General features: G+C 39.6%; 1 protein-coding gene and 1 long non-coding RNA gene across 3 annotated transcripts in view; one reads left to right on the plus strand and one right to left on the minus strand.

Moving 5' to 3' along the window:
- Positions 1-13,669, plus strand: part of LOC139039119 (uncharacterized) — a 26,999-nt gene extending 13,330 nt beyond the window's left edge. Inside the window, exon 2 of the long non-coding RNA XR_011492322.1 lies at positions 11,593-13,669. This is a non-coding gene — a long non-coding RNA (uncharacterized lncRNA). The remainder of the gene's footprint in view (positions 1-11,592) is intronic.
- Positions 3,510-25,028, minus strand: SMARCE1 (SWI/SNF related BAF chromatin remodeling complex subunit E1). Of its 2 annotated transcripts, XM_020903146.2 has the most exons (11): positions 24,646-25,028; positions 22,375-22,426; positions 22,155-22,198; positions 19,110-19,214; positions 14,197-14,277; positions 12,924-13,055; positions 12,488-12,659; positions 7,453-7,625; positions 6,816-6,917; positions 5,991-6,201; positions 3,510-3,783 (listed from the first exon to the last, which is right to left on the minus strand). In XM_020903146.2, the coding sequence occupies exons 2-11, from the start codon at positions 22,379-22,381 to the stop codon at positions 3,575-3,577; spliced, it is 1,236 nt and encodes a 411-aa protein (XP_020758805.1). In that variant the 5' UTR covers positions 22,382-22,426; positions 24,646-25,028; the 3' UTR covers positions 3,510-3,574. The 2 variants fall into 2 exon arrangements, with proteins under 2 accessions (XP_020758805.1, XP_070335532.1); XM_070479431.1 differs by lacking the exon at positions 19,110-19,214.
- Between the last annotated feature and the right edge of the window lie 532 nt (positions 25,029-25,560).

The following is a 25,560-nucleotide window of genomic DNA, read 5'->3' on the forward strand; positions in this document are numbered from 1 at the left end:
AACTCTAATACTTTGGCCACCCGATGTGAAGAACTGATTCATTTGAAAAGACCCTGATGTTGGGAAAGATTGAAGGCAGGAGGAGAAGGGGACAACAGGATGAGATGGTTGATCACTGACTCAATGGACATGAGTTTGAGCAAGCCCCAGGAGTTGGTGATGGACAGGGAAGCCTGGCGTGCTGCAGTCCATGGGGCTGCAGAGTCGGGTATGACTGACTGACTGAACTGAACTGAACCTAATATTAAGATGTTTATAAACAGTTTTATGATTACTAAGACCTGTAGATATTTTTGACTATACTCAGGATTTCCCCTACCATGTTGATCAAAGAAACACCATTGTAAACCAGATGATAATCCAGCATGATTTCTTCTAAAAAGGCTGAGTTCCTTTCAGGTTGTTACACAGTTTTTTTTTTTTTTTTTTGTAGACACTGAGCCCTCTAATGTGCAAATCATTAAGAAGGTATTATTGTTCCAGCAAGTTTTGCCCAGCAATAAGCAATAGGATAAAATTTCTGCCCTTGTTGAAGCCAGGCAGGGAGACTGCGTGTGGTAGTGCTTCAGGGTAGAAGGGAGTGATTTCTGAAGTGAGGATTTAACACAGTATAATCCCAGCTTCATTGCCTATTCACACGAGAAGCCACAGCTTCAATTTAATGGCAGGCAATGAGTTTCACACTGTCAGCACCAATTGTTTAAAACCTAGTCTCTAAAAGGGAAGGATCAAAACTAAAAATTTGGAGGGATTTAAGCTCCAGATTCTCTTTCAAATATAGTGAGTCAAGTATCCTATCTTTTCCATAGGATGTTTCTATGTTAAAACGAGCTTCCTTCTAGTTACTTTCCTGAAAGCTCTGCTTTACAGAGTATGTCATTTTTCATGTAATGCAGGAGAGTTACTTAAAAAGTCATGCTTGTTGATAAATGGGGAGATATGACATTTGAAACTCCTGTAAGAAAACCAGGAGACTGTTGGGGATTCCCCTCTGCCATTTGTTGTTAAAAATGAATAAAAATGTAAGCCCTTAAACTTTATATGCATTCATACTCAAAACAAATGCTTTAAAAACAATGACTGTGGGACTTCCCTGGTGGTCCAGAGGCTAAGACTCAGAGTTCTCAATACAAGGGGCTCAGGTTTGATCCCTGGTCAGGGAACTAGATCCTACCTGCTGCAACTAAAGATCCCGCATCCTACAATTAAATATTAAAAATTAAAAAAAGAAATTCATGTCTATGTGGAAAAGTAAGGGAACTGAAAGAAGTTCAGTCTATTTTATGTTGAAAGAGGCTCAGAGAGTTTCGGTGACATGCCCAATGCCTACTGGGATATGGAAGACAAGGACCTTGACCATATGCCACCTTCTTAAAGAAACTAGGAAAACAACACAAACATCAGTGTTTTCTGCATGATCACTCTGACAGGAAAGAATTTTAATTTGATTTTCCTGCCCTGTGGTTAAAAGCTGCCAAATCCCATCTTAGTTTTAGCCTGTTGCTCTAGCATTGCATGGGCAGGCTCAGTCTAGATAGACTTGTTTTCCCTGTCATCTCCAGCTTAGCAAAGGAACCACTTCCATCTTTTAAGACTTCAATACCAGAGCAATCTTGATCTAGCACTGTTTACCACCCACATTAACCACTCTGCCCACTTTTGACAATGTACTAAAAAGGATAGCCAGTTTGTCTGGGATGAGCTGGGTGAAGTTCTTAGTCCTACAATACCCTACACCCCCAGAACTAATACATGATTTTTTAAAGTTTATTTTTGAAGATTTAGCTGTGCTGGGTCTTCACTGCAGTGCTCAGGGTCTAGAGTGAGTGGGCTGAGTAGTTGCAGTGAGGGCTTAGTTGCCCCAGGGCATGTGAGACCTGTTCGCTGACCAGGGATTGAACTTGTGTCCCCTGCTTTGGAAGGTGGATTCTTAACCGCTGGACCACCACCAGAAGTCCCTGATACACTAGTTTTTGATTCAGAAAGCAACAGGAGAAAGATTCCATGTGTTTTTAAGAAAAAAGCAGGTACCAAGGGGTGTTCCCAGCTGTTTCATTTCCTCCTCTCCCTCTCAGGAGGCTGGACAGTCATAGTCACTGTGGGCTGTGAGCTCAGTTGCAGTGAATTTACTATAAAGCAAGTCTTGTCCATATAGACAAGCCATCCATATGTAAGTAAAGGGTTTACCATTATTTGGACATTTTTTTTTTGTCAGTGTAAAACTTTTTTCTCATTTGTGAATGTAGAAATTTACTACTTTTGGGGTTGAAGACCATGTGACCTGACTACAGTATAAAGAAATGCATTTTCTCAAGTGTCTTGTACAAATGAACTTACTTACAGCAGTTTACGTACTTTGGTGAGACAGGAGCTTATCTGGATAAGCAAATTCATTAACAGCTGTGAAAGGCCCCTCCATGTTGTCACTACATTATAGTAACAGAATTATCAGCTTGCCTTGCATGAGAATATTTACTGGATCAAGAACACTGAGACTCTTTTTTCCATTTTTTTTTTATTACATTTGGACCTTTAAGAAACATATACCATCAGTTATACCACTATTCAGTAAAAATCTATTCTAGTTTTTAGAACGCATATTTGTCACAAACTATTTTGCTTCTAGTCTCTAAGACTTTACTAAGAGTTTATCAAAAAGGTTGGCTCTGACCTATGGGATCCTGAGCCTTGAGGTTTTAAATGTTTTGATTATTGTAAAACAATTTCCAGTGGATGAACCTTAATTCCCAGCTGTTTTCTTTCCAGAATGGGCTAATTGTTTTGAAGTTACATATTCCATTACGAGAATATTTACTTCCTTTAGTTTTGTGATCTACTCTGTCTTTGGAAAACTCAGGGAAAAAAAGTATTTTTTCCCCCTGTACAATAAAGATGAGCTCTCACCAGAACATATCCAATATTAATTATAACAAAAGGCAGTATAGATAAGTGTATATGTGCCATGTTCACTTTAATGACTATTTTATAAGCCAGTAACTAACTATGGAGACTATTTCTGGATCAATACAATCCAAGTGTGGTTGTAGGTACACTCAACACATTAACACAACTCTTGATATCTGACACTGATGAAAAATAAAAAAGGGTAAGTGAACAAATACATACTCATACATGATTATGTTCTCAAGAAGCTGCTCTTTGTGGAAGGAAACAGGAAAGCGGACCTTCAGGAAGCTATTGATGGGGACTGGGAAGGCTTAAAGCTATGGCTTTGGTAAGCACCCAAGTGAGCTGTAGGAAGGCATTTGTACAAGTAGATTCTGCAGCATCAAAGGATAATTCTCTAAAAGAGGTGGGCATTTTCTCAGTTAATCTAAATTCTGAGGCTCTCAGCAGCTGAGGGCTAGAAACAAGATCCAAAGAATCATCTTTGCAACCGCTTACAAAAGGTGACTGTGCCATTCAGCTCGTGATGCTAAATGGTCCAAAAGCCTTTGGTGGTGTGATATGGACAAGAACAATATTAATACACAAACCACATAACACCATTAAAACTCAAAAAACATTTTTTCATTTAAAAAAGTTATTTAGAACACATAAAACAAGGCAACATTTATTCTTTTTTCTCGTCTTCTGGTACGGGATCTGTTGGTGGCTCCTCCACGGTTGCACTGTTGCTTTCTGAGCCAGTGTTGCTATCACTGGTCCCTTCCTCTGCCAGACTGTCCACCCCTTCCTGCCCACTCTCCTTGTCCTCAGGAGTGGACGTGCCTTCTTCACCATTCTGTTGGCTTTCTGTCGTATCCTCAAGGTGTGTCTCCTCTGTAATGACACATTTGTCACTGTTAGTTCTCAGACAAAAATTTACTCTTCTAACTGTGCTGACAGTCCAGAGCTGCAACATCCAGTGATAAGGCAGCCATTCACTACACATGAATACACATATCAAGCACCTGAGATGGACTAGCGTGACCGAGGAATTTTTGGCATGTTTAAAACAAGTTGGAATTTGGGTAAAAAATCTACTTTTTAACTGTAAATTTTGAATGTAAATACAGATCAAGTATTTCTGCTGAAAATTTAGCTTCCAAATTTCAATGTGCTCTAAGTCTAAAGTGCATAGTGGCATTTGAAGACTTATTAAAATTAATTTCATTTAAATTTCATTTAAAAAGAGTCGGCAGCAGAACATTTCTAGTTACACAGGGACATATTTCTTTGGACAATGCTGTGTGAAGTGCTTGGATTTAATGAGTGAGAAAGCAGGTAAGGAAATGGTACAAGACTGATAAAGTATTTTGTTATAAGTCATGGTAGACTGCTTTCTGTTATTGCTCCAATAGTCTGAAACTATTTTCTTCAGTTTTTTTTCTTCAGCTAGGAGGATAAAAACTTGGTAAAGACCTATGGAGTTCATGGTTTAGTCGCTAAGTTGTGTCTGACTCTGTGTCCCCATGTATTGCAGTCTGCCAGTCTCTTTTGTCCATAGGACTTCTCAGGCAAGAATACTGGAATGGGTTGCTATTTCCTTCTCCAGGGGATCTTCCTGACCCAGCGATTGAACCCAGGTCTCCTTTCTTTACCACTCAGCCATCTGGGAAGCCTAAAGACCTACAGGCACACTCTATTCACAGATGACAAAACAGCGGCAGAGGGCTGAGTGCTGTTCCAGCTGCCAAATGAGTGAAGGAACCATACTTTCATTCTCATGCTCTTGCTTTAACCACAAAACGTGTTCATGCTCCAAATTTGTTAAGATAAAAAACACGTGCACACAAAACAGAAAAAGGTTCTGATAATTAAACTTAAAATCTGACTATCTGAAATGTTAATCTGCTGAATTACATTCTGTAGAAATATCTGGTAAAGACAGTACATTCCACTTAATATTTTCCAGATGTCACAACAGAAGTTGTCAGCAGAGCGCCAAGTGTGACTGTGGCCCCTCTCACTCTTGTAATGACAGTCCAGGGAGCTTTCGGTTGTTTCCCGTATCTCCAGCTCAGTTCTGTTTACTAAACAGCGCACTGGGCAGGGTCACAACAGTGTGCAAGGCGACCCCAAGATTCCAACCAACAACTGATGTGATCAGTACTTCACGTAAGCTTTACACGTTCTTGTTTGCCTTGAGGCATGCTTTTAGTCAGGAAAATCAGTAGAACTGGAAGTATGAATTTTTCTAGGATGGAATCAATAAACACTTTCTTTAAAGACAAGATAGAAAACCTTCAGCTTTTGTGAGTCAGGCTGTCTTAGTTGCGACTACTCAACTACACTGCTGGAGCCCCAAGGCAGCCATGGATAATGTGTAAACAAATAAAACTTTAATAAAATAAAATAGAACTTAATAAAACTTTTCCAATAAAACTTTATTTATAAAAATAGGTGGCAGGCGGGATTTGGCCTGCAGGTTTTATTTAACTCTGTTCTAGGTCATCAAAGATGACTGATCTTAAGAGAAAGGATCACATGCTGTTTAAACAATTTTAGCAATAAAGGTTAAAATATTGAGTGCCAATATCATGTCAAATCCAGTAATGATGATTTTATGTCCATCTGCTTCTTATCCTTGGGAACTTAATTTCAAGAGGGGGTGCCAGAATACTTACAAAGGAGGAAACTGAAATGAACTTACCTAGACTAAAGGTCACAGTGCTGGCACGGGGTCAAACAGCCCCCAGGCCTGTGGGCCTGCAGGTCAGTCCCTTCACCATTAAGCCACTACATTTAATACTTTATATCCCCAAGTCAGGGAATGACGTGACTCAGTCTGGGCAAATACCCAAGACCTCAAACAGCCAGACGAAAGGCAACACATCACTCCTATTTTGTACCAATATTAACACTTTAAGGGAATCTATTATAAGAGATTAAGATTTGGGAAGAAAAAATGTGTATGTGAGATGGAGCATAATTCAAGAGGCAAGATTAACAGAGTGACCTCCAGAAAGCACTGAGAAAGGAAAATCAGAATTAAAGACAGCTGTAAAAACCCTCAACATTTACTCTGCAATCAACAGGCAGGTTACCTGTCTCCATCGGAATGCTCTCGTCTTCCTTCTTTTCTTCGGTCTTGCTCGCGGCTGGCTCCTCCTCGGGAACAATGCTGCTCTGGCTGCGCTCAGCTTGCTCTGCTGCCTCCTTTTCCCTCTCCTCCTGCCTTTTTCGAGCCTGTTCCTCAGCTTGTGCAATTTCAGCAGCAATTTTTTCCATATCCACTTCTACTTTCAAACCACACAACTAGTAGTCAGAAAACAAAACACTCTCTTAGTAATGTTCTTTTCTTACAATCTCTGAACCAGAGAAATTATTTCACAAGCGGGTTTTCTTGGCTAAGAACTATATTCATATATATGGCAGGGAAAAAACCAAACTCTTGTGCTTACAGGAAAGTTGCCCTAGCAGCCATGTAGTATCAAGTGTTACAGAATAGTTGGTGAAGCAACGCTGAAAGCACTGGCTTATATTCAGCTTCTATTTTATAGTTCAGGCTGGCAACACTATATTTACTTGTTTTCATGTGAAGTGCAAACTGTGAGCTACAGCTAATAAAGACAGTTGATGAATAAGTTGCAATGAAAATAATTCACAAGTATATGAGAGTTTAAAATATCAGAGGGTTCTAGAGCCTCAGGCCTAGTTCACTGAACGTGTATACTATACAATGTTTCAAACCTATTGCAAGGTTGCCAGAAAATGGAAATTATTTTATAAAGTAAAGATCTTACCAGCTATAGCAAAGTTAACCCTGTTTCAAAGTGAATGACACTATATAAAAACACTATTTTGGAAAAAAGAATGAGAAAAAAAAAGTAACCGTTGATACAAGTATAGTTAACATATTAAATCAATACCCTTTTAAGCTCATTGTTAAATGAGTCTGTGCTTTCCAGGAATTTCCTCTTCTTTTCTTGGTGTCGCTCCTCTATTTGAAGAAGTTCAGCTTCTAATTTTCTCTGTAAAAAATAAGATCAGGTTTTGTTATTTACTACTAAATTATTTTCTCTAAAGCTAATGTCAAACACAGAAAATATGTCTCTCTTTTTTTTTTAATGGTCCACTTTTTCACAGTGTGATAAGTGTTTTGCATTTTTAATTTAAATTACTAATTATATAATGTGCTAAGATTTAAAAAATGTAAAAATGCAGCACAGAGAGAATGACTCATTAACATGAGTAAGTTAGACAATACTGTCAGCTCTCAGTAATTTTTTGGAAGAAAAACATTTAGTATGCTAGTAAAGGCTGATAGGATGTCTCAAAATTCTTAACAAATACACTTTCTGTCAAAAGGTTCCCTGTTACAGTGTTAATGACAAACTTATTAAATCTCTGGGAAGGGTCTAGTCCCTCCAGCCTCTTCCCTGAATCAGAACAGGTTAGACTGGACATAAATATTTAACAGGCACACTCATGCCTGGTATACAGTCAGGTTACCAGGCACCTACGGCATAGGCCCATCTTACTATAACAAATGTTTTCTGTCTTTACCTGATGAACCATTAAGGACTGGACCTGTCGTTTAAGAACCTGCATTCTAGCTGTTGTGACAACTGACCGAACGTCTGGCACCACACTCTCACTAAGGATTTCACTGATGAGGCGGTGGTTTCTCTGGAAACGGGCGGTGGCTGTATGCTTCATTGAAAAGCCATCATCATAATCTGGAATAAACAACATGATCTGGTAAACAGGTCACCAATTACCATAATCAGGAGAGTGTAACAATGTTAACACTTAGTTACCAAGGAGCCATGGTCCTCACTGGACTAATAAGTGGGTTTAAAGGGCATCAAGGGAGCACCAGGGCAGTTACTTGATAAAAACCATACATAGGATACAATGTGTTCACCGGCCAAGATGTTGGTTTTTCTCACAAAATCTTTTAAGTGAGGATGTGCATCTGATATTTGGCTGAAACACAAATGAGATATAACCAAGTGTCTTTGGCCTGGAAATCAATGTGAAGGCTTCCCGTGACAGCAGTACAGATTCTGCCAAATATTTCACTCTTTGGATAGTAATTCAAAGCTTTTACAACTGATGATACACAGGAACTTTCTGGTGTCTTTGTCACTGTAGCACTTCCAAGTAAGGAAAATGCCCACTGCAGAAAAAACATTACCTCTAGTAATAGCAGTTTCCCAGGTGGGCATATATATTTTATCAGATTAAAATAACACTAAGGCCTTAAAAAAGGTCTAGTTCTAAATTTTACTTACATATAGTATGGGTCTAGTTTACAAGCTTATTTTTAGTAGCTATTACCTTTGCACAAGGGCTTCCCTTGTGGCTCAGCTGGTAAAGAATCCACCTGCAGTGCAGGAGACCTGGGTTCAATCCCTGGGTTGGGAAGATCCCCGGGAGAAGGGAACAGCTACCCACTCCAGTATTCTGGCCTGGAGAATTCCATGGACTTCATACAGTCCATGGGATCGCAAAGAGTCGGACACGACTGAGCGACTTTCACTTCACTTCACTTTCCCCTTTGCACTTACATTATTACACTTTGCCTAAGTGGGTCTTAGGAAGCATCACTATGAACAAAGCTAGGGGAGGTGGTAGAACTCCAGTTGAGCTATTTCAAATCCTAAAAGATGATGCTGTGAAAAGTGCTGCACTCAATATGCCAGCAAATTTGGAAAACTCAGCAGCGGCCACAGGACTGGAAAAGGTCAGTTTTCATTTCAATGCCAAAGAAAGGCAATGCCAAAGAATGCTCAAACTACCACACCATTGCAAGCATCTCACATGCTAGTAAAGTAATGTCCCAAATTTTCCACGCCAGGTTTCAACAATACGTGAACCATGAACTCCTAGATGTTCAAGCTGGTTTAGAAAAGGCAAAGAAACCAGAGATCAAATTGCCAACATCCATTCGATCATCAAAAAAGCAAGAGAGTTCCAGAAAAACATCTATTTCTGCTTTATTGACTATGCCAAAGCCTTTGACTGTGTGGATCACAACAAACTGTGGAAAATCTTAAAGAGATGGGAATACCAGACCACCTGACCTGCCTCTTGAGAAACCTGTATGCAGGTCAGGAAGCAACAGTTAGAACTGGACATGGAACAACAGACTGGTTCCAAATAGGAAAAGGAGTACGTCAAGGCTGTATATTGTCACCCTGCTTATTTAACTTATATGCAGGGTACATCATGAGAAATGCTGGGTTGGATGAAGCACAAGCAGGAATCAAGACTGCCAGGAGAAATACCAATAACCTCAGATATGCAGATGATACCACCCTTATGGCAGAAAGCAAAGAAGAACTGAACAGCCTCTTGATGAAAGTGAAAGAGGAGAGTGAAAAAGTTGGCTTAAAACTCAACATTCAGAAAACTAAGATCATGGCATCCGGTCCCATCATTTCATGGCAAACAGTGGAAACAGTGGCAGACTTTATTTTTTTGGGCTCCAAAATCACTGCAGTTGGTGACTGCAGCCATGAAATTAAAAGACACTTACTCCTTGGAAGAAAAGTTATGACCAATCTAGACAGCATATTAAAGAGCAGAGACATTACTTTGCCAACAAAGGTCTGTCTAGTCAAGGCTATGGTTTTTCCAGTAGTCATGTATGGATGTGAGAGCTGGACTATAAAGAAAGCTGAGCACTGAAGAATTGATGCTTTTGAACTGTGGTGTTGGAGAAGACTCTTGAGAGTCTCTTGGACTGCAAGGAGATCCAACCAGTCCATCCTAAAGGAAATCAGTCCTGAATATTCATTGGAAGGGCTGATGTTAAAGCTGAAACTCCAATACTTTGGCCACCAGATGCCAAGAGCTGACTCGTTTGAAAAGACCCTGATGCTGGGAAAGACTGAAGGCAGGAGGAGAAGGGGATGACAGAGGCTGAGATGGTTGGATGGGATCACCTACTCAATGGACATGAGTTTGAGTAAACTCTAGGAGTTAGTGATGGACAGGGAGGCCTGGCATGCTGCAGTCCATGGGGTCGCAAAGAGTCAGACACGACTGAGTGACTGAACTGAACCTTTGCTCTTATCATTACCAGTTTTTGACATATCTGCTAACAATATGTGCTATTATTTGTTAATATTTTTATTTAAATCAACTAACTTTTTTAAAAAGCGCTTCCTCCTAAGCAATACACATTAAAACAAAAGCTCCTCTATCAGAGGTGGGGGACCACATTGTAAGAAACTCTATTGCAAAGGCCCTAATTCTGCTGCTGTGTCATTTTAGCACGTCCCTTAATATATGGTACTTAAGTAGTTACTGAAACTCTTATTATCAGAAATATCACCACTATGAACTGCTGGGCCAATTATTTTTGTTTCAAGTAACTTCTTTAGGATATGTACTTCTGAAATTAAAATTACTGGAACAAAAGATACCATTAAAAAATTCTGTGACTTTTTTACTTCTTAAGGGAGAGTTTTTCATATTCACACTTAGGATTATATACATTTGTGCTAGGTTATCAATCTAGGTTCCCTTTTTATTATTGTTCTTCTTTCATATGTCCCCAGTGTTGATCACTGGTAAAGTCTTAGCAATATGGGCTTGTCTTTCCTTTTTAAAAAAATTTATTATTTTTAGCCCACGCTGAACAGCACATGGGATCTTAGTTCCCCGAACAGGGCCCGAGCTCACACCCCTTGCATTGGGAGGGCATAGACTTCTCCAAGGAAGTCTGCACATGTCTTTCCTTGCATTTTAGTCGGCTGATTTATTTTTGGGGAAGGGGAGGGTAGGTTTATATTTTCTAATTCACCAGGTACTTTATCTCATGAATATTCTCTTTTTTAAAAAAAAGCCTTCACTATCTTGTGAGGATAACTGCCTATGTCCTGCAGGCTTGTAGGTCGTCTCTGCTAGAGTGAGCAGCTGCTGTGCTTGTTCAGCCTTCCTCTTGGTTTTATGTACATTTCCACCCCCCAAGTCTTCCTCTTTCTACTCTGTTCTGAGGGATAAAGTCCAAGGTTTAAAGTCATCCTTATCCTGGCATCTTAATTATTCCTGTCCTTTCTTACTGCCAGCTCTAGTTCTAATATCATATTTTAAACTTAAAAACTATAATGGGCAGGAGCCTGAGGAACAGAGAAAGGTTCTCTTTTTCAGACTATCCCTTAGTGAGTCTCTTTCAGCGCCTCTCCAGGCTCACGCTGTTTGTTACCTTCACCTAGTGAAAACTTCATCTGATTCCTACTTATGGCTTCTGTATTGCAAGTCTTTGTTCTCACTCATTACTGACCTCCCATCCTTCCAATTATTTGTAAACTGGATCTTCTTCTATTTTTTTAGTTCTGTGCTTTTTTCTTGCATTAATCATTCAATCTGAGCAATTAAGAGTTTGTATATACTTGTGTGTCTGTAGCACTGCTGACTCTGCTTAATATGCTTTATTGTCTCTATTCCCTATTCTAGTCGCTATGTTTATTAGATTTGTATTTATGAGGATATTTGTCAATATTCCAGTCCTTTCTTTTAAAAACTCATTTTTGTTTTTCTCTCCAAGTATTTCAGTTTATTCATGTCTTTAGGCGGTATTAGTGCTTCTTTTCTTAAAGGTCTCTTCTTAAAGGCCGTACAAGCTTCTTCTTTGTTATTACTACTTTAAAATGGGATCTTAAATTATTTCCCTGATGTTTTTGTTGCTTGCAGCTAGAGCTTCCAACCTCTTCCTCATCACAGCAGCACCTGAGGAAAATGATCTGTATAGCACGCGTGCTCCGTGGATGCGTACACTGATCGCTGGAGGCGGCTGGCGCCGGCGCTGCTGCGCTCCCTGCACAGAGCGCCGAGCAGGGAGCTCTGCTGCGCGCGCGCCTGTGATATCTGTGGGCACGCACCCTCTCGGGGCTCCCTGAGTGGCTCAGTGGAAAAGAACCTGCCTGCCAAGCAGAGACATGGGTTTCATCCCTGGGTCAGGAAGATCCCCTGGAGGAAACAGCAACCCACTCCAGTACTCTTGCCTGGGAAATCCCATGGACAGAGTCTGGTGGGCTACAGTCCATGGGGTTGCAAAAGATCCAACGTGGCTTGGCGACTAAGCAATAGAGCACCCCTGTAAGTCTGGCGACTAAGCACTAAAGCGCCCTTATAAGTATCACTATGAGTTGTACTTACAAATTCTAGTTGGATTTCTGAATTAACTAGAGTTCAAAATGTCTCTTCCCACTCATTAACGTTCTTGCTTACGAGCCTTTAACTCAGCTGATTTAAGGAACCAATAACAATAACTTGAAGGCATTTAACTTTTAAAAGCAGTGAGGTAAAATTCTGATTATGACTAAAAAAACCTTTCATGCATTCTCAGTACAAAGATTTTGATAAACAATAGGTAGTTTTTGCTATTTTCTGTGCTAAAAAGGGTGTTTCTTTTTCTTTGGGAAATTTACACACAAATCTTAATCAAAATAATTATTTAAAATATTGAAATGGCACTTAAATTATGCTTTGTTTTCCATTTAGGATAGAAAACAAAACTTCAACTTAAGAGATTTCTCATATTTTAATTCTCAGAGAAAGCATAAACAAAACCCCACTTTTTTTTTACCATCTGGGTCTTCAGCAGGCTGAATGCTCATGTAAGGTTCTCCTTTCTCCATGCGAGACTGTCTCTGTCGACTTTCTTCCTCTAAAGCAGCTTCTGCACGACTTTTCGCATTTATGTAAGCAAGGTACGCGGGGGAATTATGGTAGGCCTTCATAGATTCATTGTATTCTATCTGAAATTCAAATGTTTCTCTGTTTTAGAATTAATATTTTGCAGGTCATAATGAATACTTACATTATCTCATTTGAACATCAAAAGACAGGATAACTATCTCCTTCTTACAGACAAGGAATCTGAAGTCTAAAGAAACTGAGTGACTTGACCCAGGCAGATGAAGCCTCAGCTGTCTGATTAGACTGTACGTTTCTTTTATAAGTAATAAGCAAGTGTTCATGAACTTTATCTTGTACCTGTCCCACAGTAGTTTCCATCCTACCTTTTCTGCTTCGTATTCGTTTAAATATTCTTGTTTTTCTTCATCGGTGAGATCTCGCCACATGCCACCAATAATCTTGCCAATCTCCCACAACTTTAGGTCAGGGTTGGAAGCCTTTACTTGGTCCCAGACCTTGAAAAGGAAATAGTTCAGATTTTAGTATTGATGCCTAAAAATACAGACTTTCACAAAAACTTTTTAATATAGAAACCTTTACTTCAATCATCAACAAAGGCACAAGGAATAGTATCAAAACCCATTGTTCCCATCAGCCTGCTGCAACAATTATCAAGGGTCCTCTGCTGGGTTACTTTAAGGCAGATTTCAGAAACCTCCAAACACTGCAGACACTTTGATGAGATAACTCTACATAGTCTGTCTTTCTAAAAATTCATGAGTTTAGAAGGAATGCGGTTACTGTGCGTAATACAATATAACATAACTGTCAAATTACACATATAGTAATTATGACCAAAAATTTCAAAATTTCTAAGTAGTGGTGAAAATAGGTAAATGCTCATTTTTAATAAAGATATCAGCTATAGTTATTATTTTGAGAGTAATGGAGGTTCATCACCCCTTCCCCCCAACAAAAAAATAGAAAAATTCAAGAAAAGCATGAAGAAAATAAAAAGTACCATAAGTTGATTTGTTTAGAGATAACCATTGTCTTCTAGGCTTTTCTTAAAAAAAAATTCAAACTGACATGTATTTCCTATTATTTTTATAAAAATGAGATACCAGTACTTGTAGTCTTGCATTCCTTTTTTTCACCTAACATGTTTCTCATGTCATTAAATAGTCTCCAAAAGACGATACAATGCTGGCTACACAACTTTATCTTGAGTGTGTAACTCTTACTATACACACATTTGCATTATTTTGGGCTATGCCGGGTCTTCACCGCTGTGCAGGCCTCTCCCAGCTGCACCGAGAGGGGACTCTCCCTTGCAGCGTGCGGGCCTCCCCCAGGCGTGCGTGCTGCATCAGCGGCTGCGCGGCCGCACGCGGGATCCGTCCGGACCAGGGCACGAAGCCTTGTCCCCTGCGCTGGTAGGCAGATGCTCAACCACTTAACTGCTTATTTAATCATTTTCTTGTTGGATTTTAGTTCTGGAATGTTGAACTCAGAACTAATGTCTTTTAACAGCTGCAATCCTGTATCCTCTCCTCTGACTATGCCCAAAATGGCCGGCCCAGTCCATCGAACCTTGACGTAAAGCAAAGAGCAAAGACTGCAGTCCTCACTCCTTGCTGGCTCCAGGGCACCCACCTTTCTGCTGTACCTCATGTAGGGCATCAGCGGCTTATCTGGTGGCTTTGGGGGTTTTGGAATCGTGATACCAGAGGACGCCTAGAAAAGAGTAAATACGTTCATTACTCAATTGCTAGAAGTTCACCAGCAAACTGAAAAGAGAGTCCCTTTAAAAATTCTAATGCGCCTTTCTTCTACTCGTCCATGGATACAAGATTCTTATATTTTCTCCACTGAAAATAGCTATCACTGCAAATTCAGAAATGTTCACATCAAAAGAAAATAAAGAAAATTACTTTAACCACAGAGCTTTTTAATATGTTACTTAGCAGTTTATTGCCACTGCTTTGACAACCTGGCTGTAAGAACAAATAAAATATTACACAATTATTAATACAGCAAAAATATATGGTTATACATCAATGTCCCACATTTAGGACATTACCTGGCATCCTTTAATTTTGCTTAATTTACCATCACATATACAGTCAACACTTGATTATCTCACCAGAAGCTGAACCCGATCAGCACTTACCACATCTCACACTGCCTACTGGGGACTGTTTACTATTTGTACCATTTCAGGAACACATTTCCACATGAACAACTACCACCGCCACAAAACCTACTCCCTAGATTCAAAAGTGAAAAACTAACAAACAAAAAACGTTATTACTCCTTGGTTATGACTAGAGATTTTATTCTTCTTAAGGTTCTATACCCATATCTAGTTTTTTTTAAATAAAGGAGATTAGGAAGTGTGCATTGAAGTCATGCCTTTTTTGTACTCCTAGTCACAGTGGAGGAGTGAACAAGTTTACCAGGAACAGAGAAATGACAGAAACAGGGCCTGATTAAGTTATTTTGAGACCGTATGTTAAGAAACTCCACTTAAGCTTTTAAAAATGCTGATTTTTGTGGGGGAAGACAGAGAAAAAAGAAATGGGAAACAGAAGGTGAGGAGACTGAAAAATAGTTTTTAAAAAGGTAAAGATGAAAGTGGGTGAGAGAAAGGCAAAAGGGAAAGAAATAGAGGAGATGAGCTCTTTCTAAAGGCTAAATCCAGGCAGGAGACCAGGCAGCCCCATGCCTCCAGCACAGGAGAGCTGCTTCTGCACCTACTCACACCTCTGCACACACTGCTGCATCTGATCAAGGGCCCAGCATCAAATCATGGCTGAATTATATTTGTTTCCCCCACAATTCTGGAAGACTCCTGATATTGATTTTCCTGCCAGGCTGGGAAGGAAGAAGGCTTCCTTCTAATTATCAAAAGATAGGAATCAACAAATCTTCATAAGAAAACTAAGGTGGCATTTTGCTCCCTTGCCCTTATGTTGTTCTTGTGGTAAAACCAGAGGGAACCCCCCCGCCATTCTCAGCTGAGACCCCAAGTCTAACCTTATTTTTTATCCAAGGGCTCAGGGAAGAGTGTGTCTGTAACCCTTCTACCACTTTCAAACAATGCTTCTTCTTCCTATGAGAAGGGTCTCCCTCCAGCCCTATATACTTGTCAGTAACTCTGCTTCTTCATACATGAACTTACAAGAAAGCATTTCATCTCTGCAGCAGTATTCCTCTCTTTCCACATCGCCCATGTATTCTTACCACACAGGATGCTGATGCTTGGGTAGACAAACCCTGCTTTCAGCCAGCAGTGGGCAGCAGGGTGAAGTGAGACTGTCAACAGTAGCGGTATGAACAGCCAACAGGAGATGTGTCTTAGGGTGGTAGGAGTTCTCTGGGGGGGTGGGTGTGGATTTCTACAAAGCTAACCTTCTGTCATGAATTCAGAGCAAGAAACACATAAAAGTCTGATTCTTCATACATAAAGTTACTAGAAAACACTTCCAACTCACAGCCAACACAAACCTTCAGAATTTCATGAAGTGGGTTACAAATGAATTAGAACACTTTAAAAACAAATTACAATAATATTTACTCCTTGAAATTTTTCAAAGAGCTGCATTTATAACAATGAATTTGCCTCTTTTTTTCCTCCCAAAGGAAGGTACCTGGATCATCTGCATGTTGAGGTCATATTTTCATTACATTGACCAGTCAATTTACAAATACGAACAGAACCAAACCAAAACAATAACAACAAATTTAAATTCTAGCTGGTTTTCAGGACATTAAAGGTTAATATCACTCAACAGTCTTAATTTATTAACCATCTCAAACAGACATCTTTCTAAAATGTCTCAAACATTACTCTTCCAAAAAAAAAAAAAGCAGTTTGCACTGTACACAATTATAACCACTGCTTTACTATAATCCCCTGGTTTGAGGTATGAAAAACAGCTGGTTCCTTTATTAAATGACCTGACAGTTATGGTTTTAGAAGGCATGTCTCCTTTTTCAGCTGTTTCCTTCCTTGCTGCTGTCAGGAAACCGACCTCCAGCAGCAACTGTCCCTCTCTCCAAATGCAATGAGTTGGGGGAAAACAACTAATTATGCTAGTTAAAATTACAACAGAGGAAGGTCCCCTATGAATAATAAAGTCTATGGTTTTGTGAAATTTTGGCTACTCAAGAGATTTGCGTTATTTCTTCCCAATTTTCAGCTGCTTCTCTGGTAAGATCTTATCCAAGGTTTTCTTCTGGGATGAAATTCCCATTAAAGCACAGAAATGAACTGTTCTTAACATTCTGTCTCAATCTGTTTTCACATCTGTACTTAAGAGAATGTTAATCAGCATCTGATGAAGAACTGACCAGAAGTGAATTCCACTTCATAGCTACCATAAGCACTCCAAAAGGTTTCAACATGCTTATGTATATAAAGTGTTTATTGTCTGAAAACTCTTCAAGTTTACTGGAGTCATCGGGAAAACCACATGTTCGTAGATCCTATGGGAAGCAACTCCACAGGGTGTCATCAAATCATTCCTTCAAATCAATGACTTAAGGTGATTTGCAGACAATAATACCAGAGAAGCTCCCCGACAAAGTAACACATAAACGGGGTCATATTAAAATAACACTTTTATAAAGGTCAAAATCAGATCTACTGAGTCCTAACAGACCTTAAATTAGATATACAGACAAAAAAAAAGGTAGTATAAAACTTTAGGCATAATTTTTGTAAAGAATGATTACCTGAGAGGTCACTAAAAGTTGAAGGATTAACACAGGCTAAAAGCCTCCACATTTCCTAGGCCCTTTAGTTCAAGTCTACATAGCACCTGGATTACACTTCAATATGGTGTTGAGAGGACAATAATACAAAATAAAACAATTGTAAAGAACCCGAACATCAACATTCCCATGCCCAACAGTCTTCCCATACTAACCTACCCTAAAGCTAGTGCTTACTCCAAATACTGGGTTCCAACATCCCCAAGAAGGAATGGGGAGAAACTGGCCAAGGTCCTGAGACAGTGACTGTACTTTCCTGTTCCTGCTAAGTCTCCACTGAATGATACCACTTTATTAACAAAGGATTCCCAGATACATCCAAGTTGGGAACAAAATGCTTACAGAAAATAAAATACAAATGATTCTAATATTACCGTTACCATCATTACTTTTCCATCAACATAGATAATCAAGAGCTGACTGTATAGAGCTATTAGAATGTAATCATTCTTTTGATTATTACCCATGAATAATTTTCTGTATTAACATAAATGATCCAAAATTGATTCTGCCCCTTAATTAAATTAAAATGTTCTTTATCATTTGATTACTTTGCCACCCATTACACTTGTCAAACAACACATTCAGGCCAGGGGAAAAACAAGTACCGATGCACATAAAAATTGTATGCATTGTAAAATGCATACATACACACACTTTGTCAGAATTCTTTTCAGATACCATGAAATATGCATGGCACATAAAACTTGATATGCTTATGAAGTACAAATTATGCAGAAACAATGAAATATTTAGACAAACAAAACCTATCAAGCTAAGCAATATGCTTACCAAGATAGACATATAGTTTGGAAGTTACAAGCTTTCTGCTCTAGCTTGACTACAGGGTGAGAGGGCTTTTTTGAAGTCACACTAATTGAATTATTTTTGAATACAGCAAACAAAAATCAGGTATTAAAAAGTTTACAGCCATTCTGGGTTGTATAAATTCTTACCAATATCACATTCCCATGTATGTAGGCATTTGGCTTTTGGATTTATTTATCTATTTTTGGTAAATCGTTGTTACAGTTATTTGTTTTTTGGGTACCTTAAATTTCCTTAAATGAAGTTAAAGATAATTTTAAAGTTAAAAAGAAAGGCTGAAGTACATCATCCAATTTTGGTATCTCAGGCTGATTATTTAAGTGAAACATCTAAGTTTCAGAAATCATATCCTTTACCCTCTGAACTATAAATGCACTTCTGGTTGTAGATATGTATAGTCTGGTAACTCAAATTAATTTTGTTCAGCTTTCATTCTGCCATTCTTTGAATTGGCACAAATATCTTTTTAACTAGAGAGAAACGAATCTCAGTTACGTCAACTGTTAAATCCAAAAGACAAATAATTGTGTGCAGCAGTTCAAACTGGTAGGATAGCCCAAAAGGGCCAGGTCTATAAGCCCAGCTTTTATTAAGAAAATAGTTCTTGAGCCTAATGCCAATTACCTTAAATGAAAGATACTCTTCGCCTCAAAAAGGGCATCTTAACCATAGGGAATCCTAGGTTTGTCTACATGGAGTACTAGCATTAAGTGCCCATGGCTTTATCTCTACCAATCACCAAACAGAATGGATTCTCCTTTTCTTCTGTATACATATCCAGATCTCACTATTTTTTTTTTTTTCAGTATAAGATTGTACAATGAATATTTAAAATAATCTAAAAGCCAGGTTAAATTTTTTTTTTAAATGGCTGTGCTGATGATTCAAAAGGACCTAAACCTGAAGGCATTTCTGGTCAATTCCAGTTGTTTGCTGGATGCTGTAATAGTTGATTCTCCTACCGTGACCCGGCTGTTGGTGCCCGGGTTCCCTCCCAGCCTGTAGTTGTTGTAGGCGAGATGACTGTATGGATTGTATCCCACAAACCCTGGTGTGCTGGGCATTTGCTGATGGAAACAAATGAGACAAAAACACGAATGAGAAATGAGCTCAAACGAGGAAAACACAGAAATGAAAAATGATCTGCATATGGCATGCAAAAGCAACCTGAATTTAAACAAGCAATGATGTGTTGTAATTGTTCTTTTTTTGCATTGAAAAACCAGTCTGCAAGTGGTTTTTGTTTTTTTTGTCTCTTTCTGTCTCTTTGCAGGGGCCAGTGGTGTTTGTATGAGTGTGAATATGTTTGTCTTTCAGGATAAGCAATACACTGAAGTGTCTCGAACATTCAGGATCACTTTATGGTCAATATATGAAATAACAACTTAGCAATATATGTCTGAGATTGGAAAGCTTGAAATGTGATAAACTAGGAGTCTGAAAACACTTTACATGCAAAACAAAACATGATTTATTTGACAGTCATATGAATGCCACCAATGCACTTATCTACCAAAAACAAAAACAAGAAATGGACTGCTTCCAAAGACAGCTTTAAATCATTTTATATAGTGTGAGAAATGAGAAGAGATTCAAATCAGGAAGCCAGAAGTCATCAATAGAAAAAAACATATGTGGGATTCAATGGATGTCACATACATGATTTCAAAACAAAGACTTGTAAGAAATGCATGGATTTCATTCTGGGGGTACTGTCTGATCTTTTTAACCCAGTCATTCTTTTAAAGGCTTTCTCTTCCATCTCTTCTTTGATCCATCTTCCACAGGTCAATCACGAATAATTTCTGCATTTAGTTTTAATGTGAACTACTTCTCTACTAGACAGACTTGAACTTTCTTTTCTCATCTGATTTCCTGATAGCCCGAGCTCTTTCCAACCACAATTGCTTGTTGGAGCAACAGAATTCTCGGCTTTTGTAAATTATGTGTTGATGTGATCACAAATGGGCTCTTATATAGCAGTGCCCTTCGTGGTTAATAAAATGACATCCAATGTTCATGAGAATCAAAGTATAGTGCATAAAAAGGATGTAGCAAAGAGAGACCAAAAGTAAGGTATTTGACCTAATGAAATTCAATCAAAACAAGTGACAGTAATTTCATTTTAACATGCAATTAATACCAATGCTGAATTGTATAATGTAAAATAAACAACACATCCCAACTAAGCTGTAGCTATTATCAACACAATTTTCTAAAACATGCCACTGCACATATCCTTAGTGTCCAAAAAAAAGGCATTCAAGCAAATCAATCATTTGATATTCTTTACAAGAGAACAAGTGATCAATTTCTAGCCTATGTAGTTATAGAAGACGCAAATCAAGCATATATAAGTAGGCAAAACACAGATGAAGTATCAAAGGCACAAAAGAAGTGTATATTACTTGGAGTGGTGGTACGTTTGGGTGGTAGTGGTGGGTGGAGGTGGTGGTGGTGGTGGTGGTGGTGGTGGTGGTGATGGTGGTGGAAGAAGAAATGGAAATAAAATAAAGGAGGAAACTCATTTAATATCCGTTCTGTTGGATGTACTAACCCCTAGTCTTCTGTATGTGTAATGTAAAATTATAATGGTACAGAAATATGATTAAAGAAAGGTAAAAATATCCCTTTCTACATTTAGGAAATCATAGGGTTGGTTTCTGAGCTATTTCTATTATCTCAAAAAAATTAATGTCTTCAAGATAATATACGCTGTTAGAGGCAGTATTTGCGTCAAAATGACACCTTCAAAGGTTGCATATGCAATGATAATCACTGTTCAATATTATGAGGCAATAATGTAAGAAAATTCAGTAAGGGAACTTAAAAAAAATTGAAACTAAAACACTGCAATTATACCATTTCCAAAAATGAAGTACATGGTTAGCTCTTTGAGGTCAGGAATCTCAATTGTTCAACTCCACCTGTATAGCCACTAGCAGAGTGCCAAGGAGATGGTAAGAAATGTTCTTTAAGAAAGGAAATAAACCAAACACAGGACTTTAAGATCTACTGAAAGTAACTTTAGAAACTGTACATTATATAAAGTTGAGATGTGATACAGTATCCCTTTTTAAAAGCATCTTACTAAGGAAAAACAAATTGTTGATAAACAAACATACAGAAGGTTAGTAAATAAAAGTAGTTTATCTAGTGGAGAAAACAAAGTTACACAAGGCCCTAATTAGTAAGCTAGCCTGAAATTTAGGGGCAGGGAGTATGGAAGGAGGGCTAACAGCTTTAGTTAAGAACTGCTTTTGTAGGATATGGTCAATGTTAACAGTGTTTTGTTTTTGCTTTTAAATAAAAAAAAAAAACAAGGAATCCATTTCAGCAAGGCCTGAAGAGTTACTGTTAAATCTGTTTTGTGGATTGGGCAATTATTTTACATGCTGACCAAGCTGGGCCAGAGCTTGCTGGGTGAAAAAAACTAGTTCACTATTATTTATACACTTTGAAACATATCAAGTCTCAATCCAATAAAATATTATTTATGGCATAAAACTCAATAGCAGGATCTGACCCACAGATAATGAAATCCTTACTTGAACAGCTTGAAAATAAAGATTTACAATAAGGTAGTATAGAACTGGAAGCTTTATTGTTTGATTTAATGTGAAAATTATATACAGATAGGAAGAGAAAAATGTAACCAATTGAAGGTTAGGTTTAAAAACAATAAATGCCAGAATGCGCATTTATTTCATATTAGCTTTCAAGGTTCTTAACAGAGATGACAAGAAAAGTGTTAAACTTGCCACTTATTTCTAATTAAAAAAAGAACTGAGCATAGGAGGTTGGCATTTCAGTAGTATGTTTCTTTAAATGTTGGGGTTGGTTCAAGGTAAGATGCAGAGTTATTTTATTTAGTAGGAAGTGCTGTTTTTTAGCTTAATTTTTCATCCTGTTGCTGTGATGATTGAGTGACTGTCACTGGAAGACATCTGGGTTTTTGTATCAAGGCCAGACTTGGCTATTACATTAACAAGAAAATTAAAACTTACTGTTGCAGGAGCTGGGGTGGGAGGTGGGGCATAAGATGGTCTTTCTGTTTGAAAGAAAATAAATAACTTCTTGTAAACAACTGAGATATAATACTATGCAACAAAACTACCAATGGTCCTGTTTTGAAGAAAAAAAAATGAGAGTATTTTGGAATTCCCATTTGCTAGGGCATTAGTCTCTTATTAATATAGATTGATAAATATAAAAAATGAAACTTACTTGACATTTTGGAAGATTAAGTTCTCAGTTCCTTAAGAATGAATCTGAGACACTAAAATAAAAAAAAGGAAAAAAAAAAGAAAAATAAAGATAATCAAAACTCAGCAAGCATAAGAGAATGTTTTTCTAAAGAATAGGGTAGTTTGATATTTCTTTGTAAAATTACATTATCTTCTAGTAATCAAGCCTTTTAAATATTTTACTAGTTCTTTAGGTCACTTAGTTGATCAGAATTAAATGACTAAAACAAATGACAGGGGATATTAAAAAGTAAAATTAGACATGTACTTGCAAGTTTTTTTGTTTTGTTTTTTTGATACTGAGCCACCTCTTGTATGGAAAACGTTTTGGTGATGCCATGTAAACATTTAATCAAACTGTTTAATACAGTGATGAAAGAATATGATGTATTATTGGGGCCTACCTCAACAAGGCCTACCAGACACTGACAGCTCCCTGATCAGCCACAGCTCTGCCTTCCTTTTAGGATAACAATTCCTTTCTAGTAAAACAGCATTTTACTCCTGAAGGCAGTGGAAAAGGTAACTGGTGTGACAATAAACTTCACACTCTCTTACAGTGGCAAACGGAGCTTCCCTGGTGGCTCAGCGGTAAAAGAACCCGCCTGCCAATGCAGAAGACCTGAGTTCAATCCCTGGGTCGGGAAGATCCCCTGGAGAAGGAAATGGGAACCCACTCCAGTATTCTCACTTGGGGAATCCCATGGAGAGAGGAGCCTGGTAGCCTACAGTCCATGGGGTCGCCAGAGTCAGACACAATTGAGTGACTAAAAAACATCATCATAATGGTAAATAGCTTCATAACCGCTGGGAATAAATTTTGAGTCTACTGGAAAAAACTCTTATTGATCTTTCTTAGCTCAACTCAAAATATATCTCCTCAATGGAGATTTCTGGACATATCTGTACAAAATTAAATGTTCCCTCATTTGTACTCCAATTTACACAGAGCAATGGTATCATATTACATCTGCTAAAATGGGGGCTGAATGGAGACAGGGACCATCTAATTCATTATTGCTGTCCCAGTACCTAGCTCAATTCTTACCAACTTTGGTCCCAGTAACACTAGCTCAGGGCATGACCACACACACAGGAACTTGTTCCTTACCTCACTATATATTACACACAATGTGTACAAAGAGACGAACATTGATTTTTAGAAAAAAGGCAAATAACTTCTATGACTACTGGAGTATTTTCTTCCAACATTATGAGAAACAAACATGATTTTTTTTTTTTTTTTTGGTCCTGTTTTGTATTTTAAGGGCATTTCTGGAGCATTATGAGTAAGAGGCCTGGTGCGGAAAGAAAGAAATCATTTATTTTCTCAATGGCCCAAATTGGGTCTCCAGTCTCTCCTTAAGGTACAGGCAGGAAACCAGAGTCTGGGGCAGATTTCCTTCCTGCTCAAGCTTGGGTGGGCTGTCAACATCCAGTAGGCCTTGCTGTAGGGGGCCCGGATAATAACTGCCACAAGCTCCCTGGTGTGTCACATTTTATTGTTAATGCTTTGAAATTACTGATCTCTTTTGCTATACCATAAATTTCAAGAGTGATCTCGTACATCTGTCCACCACTGTATGCATCCCCGGTGCCTGGCATAAAATCCTGGAGAAGTTATTTGTTGAATACCTTATACGGGACAGGTTTACTACTTTAACATCATCTGGTTTAACAGTCACACTACCAACGAGATATGTACTGCTATTGCCATTTTACGGAGGGAAAAAAGGAGTCTCGTTCAGTATAAGTAACTTGACTCAAGACACACAGTCAGGAAGTGTCAGAGTTGGGTTTCAAACCCAGGCCAAACTGTTGCCGAGCTTTCGCTCTTCACTCCAAGCCACACCGTGAGTCCTCAGATAGCTGCCTGGACAAGGGGAAACCACCTTCCTGGGGGTGAGGACCACGGGCTTAGCTTATCCCAAGGGCTTCCTGAGATCGATTCGTTTAGGTTTGATGTGAAGGTGCACTTTACCAGCGACTCTACTGAAGAGGAGCTTGCAGAAGCGCTTTGACCACTTCCGCGGGTTTAGTGGAAGGGGCACTTCTGGCCGCCCAAAAGGAGCCCCAAATGGGACTCTATCCCCACCCTCGCTCCGCTAGGCCTCAGAGAGGCCGCAACCGGCCCCCGGCCCTGGTCCCGCGGCCAAGTCTGAACCCCAGCAACCCCCAGCAACCCAGCCAAGCCGGGACCCCACGCCTCTCCACCCTCCCGACCCAGTCGGGCCCAGTCGGAAACACTCACCCGCGGGCAGAAAAAGCGCCCGCAGCTCCGGCCTCGCTTCCCTTTGTCCCGCGCACGCCCCGCCCCTCGCGTCCCGAGCTTCCGCGCTCGCACTTTCAACACTCTTCGTAATTCCTTTCCAGGCCCCAACCGACTTTCTTCAGAAAAATAAACGTTCTAGTGGGGACGCGGTGGTGTTTAGTACAGTCAAAGATTTTTTTCAGGTTCCATACGTTCCTCAAAACTCCCCGAATGTCAGTATTTTGCCAGCTGGGCGCCGATTCGTCACTCTGGAGAGGGAGGAGGTGGCCCAACCGCGGGTAGGCCCGGACCGCGCGGCCCCCGAGGAGCCGGAGCGGGGACGGGTGACGCGGCGGGAGATGCGAGGCTGAGCCGAAGGGAGGTGGGAGCGCGGCCTCAGCTTCCCCGCGCGGGGCCGGAAGGCAGCGGGAGGCGCGCCCAGTAGCGAGTCCCGGAACCACTGTGGCCGCGCGGCCCGCGCACCACCCCGGCCGGACTCAGGCCGCGCACGCCCCCCGTCCCTGCCCCCGAGTTTGTTTTTCTCCTTCCGGTCTTTTTCTTTCCTCTATCTCTGGAAGCTGGAGTGTATATAATTCAACAAGCCGAGGATAGAGGAGTGGAGAGCCGGCTTTACCGAGCTTCCGTCCTCCTGCGCGCTTCCCAGGGCTTCCTGCCTTAACCGCTGGCAAGAGCTTTGGCGAAAGCAACACAGATCTTTCCAGTTGTTCCCAAGCGCAAGTGTGGTGTAATTGTCACAGGTTTCTGAGCCAAGGCCTCGGAGATGTAAATCTTGCGCCAGGTTGTGTGTCCCAAAGCGCCTTGGCTCATTCGGTTTCCTCTGCCAGGAACGACAGTCCTTCACTTTTGGGCTTAAACTCATCTGTCCTTACGGATCCAGCTCAAATTCTGTCTCTG

This window comes from Odocoileus virginianus, chromosome 17 (assembly GCF_023699985.2).
Source record: "Odocoileus virginianus isolate 20LAN1187 ecotype Illinois chromosome 17, Ovbor_1.2, whole genome shotgun sequence".
Classification (NCBI taxonomy): domain Eukaryota; kingdom Metazoa; phylum Chordata; class Mammalia; order Artiodactyla; family Cervidae; genus Odocoileus; species Odocoileus virginianus.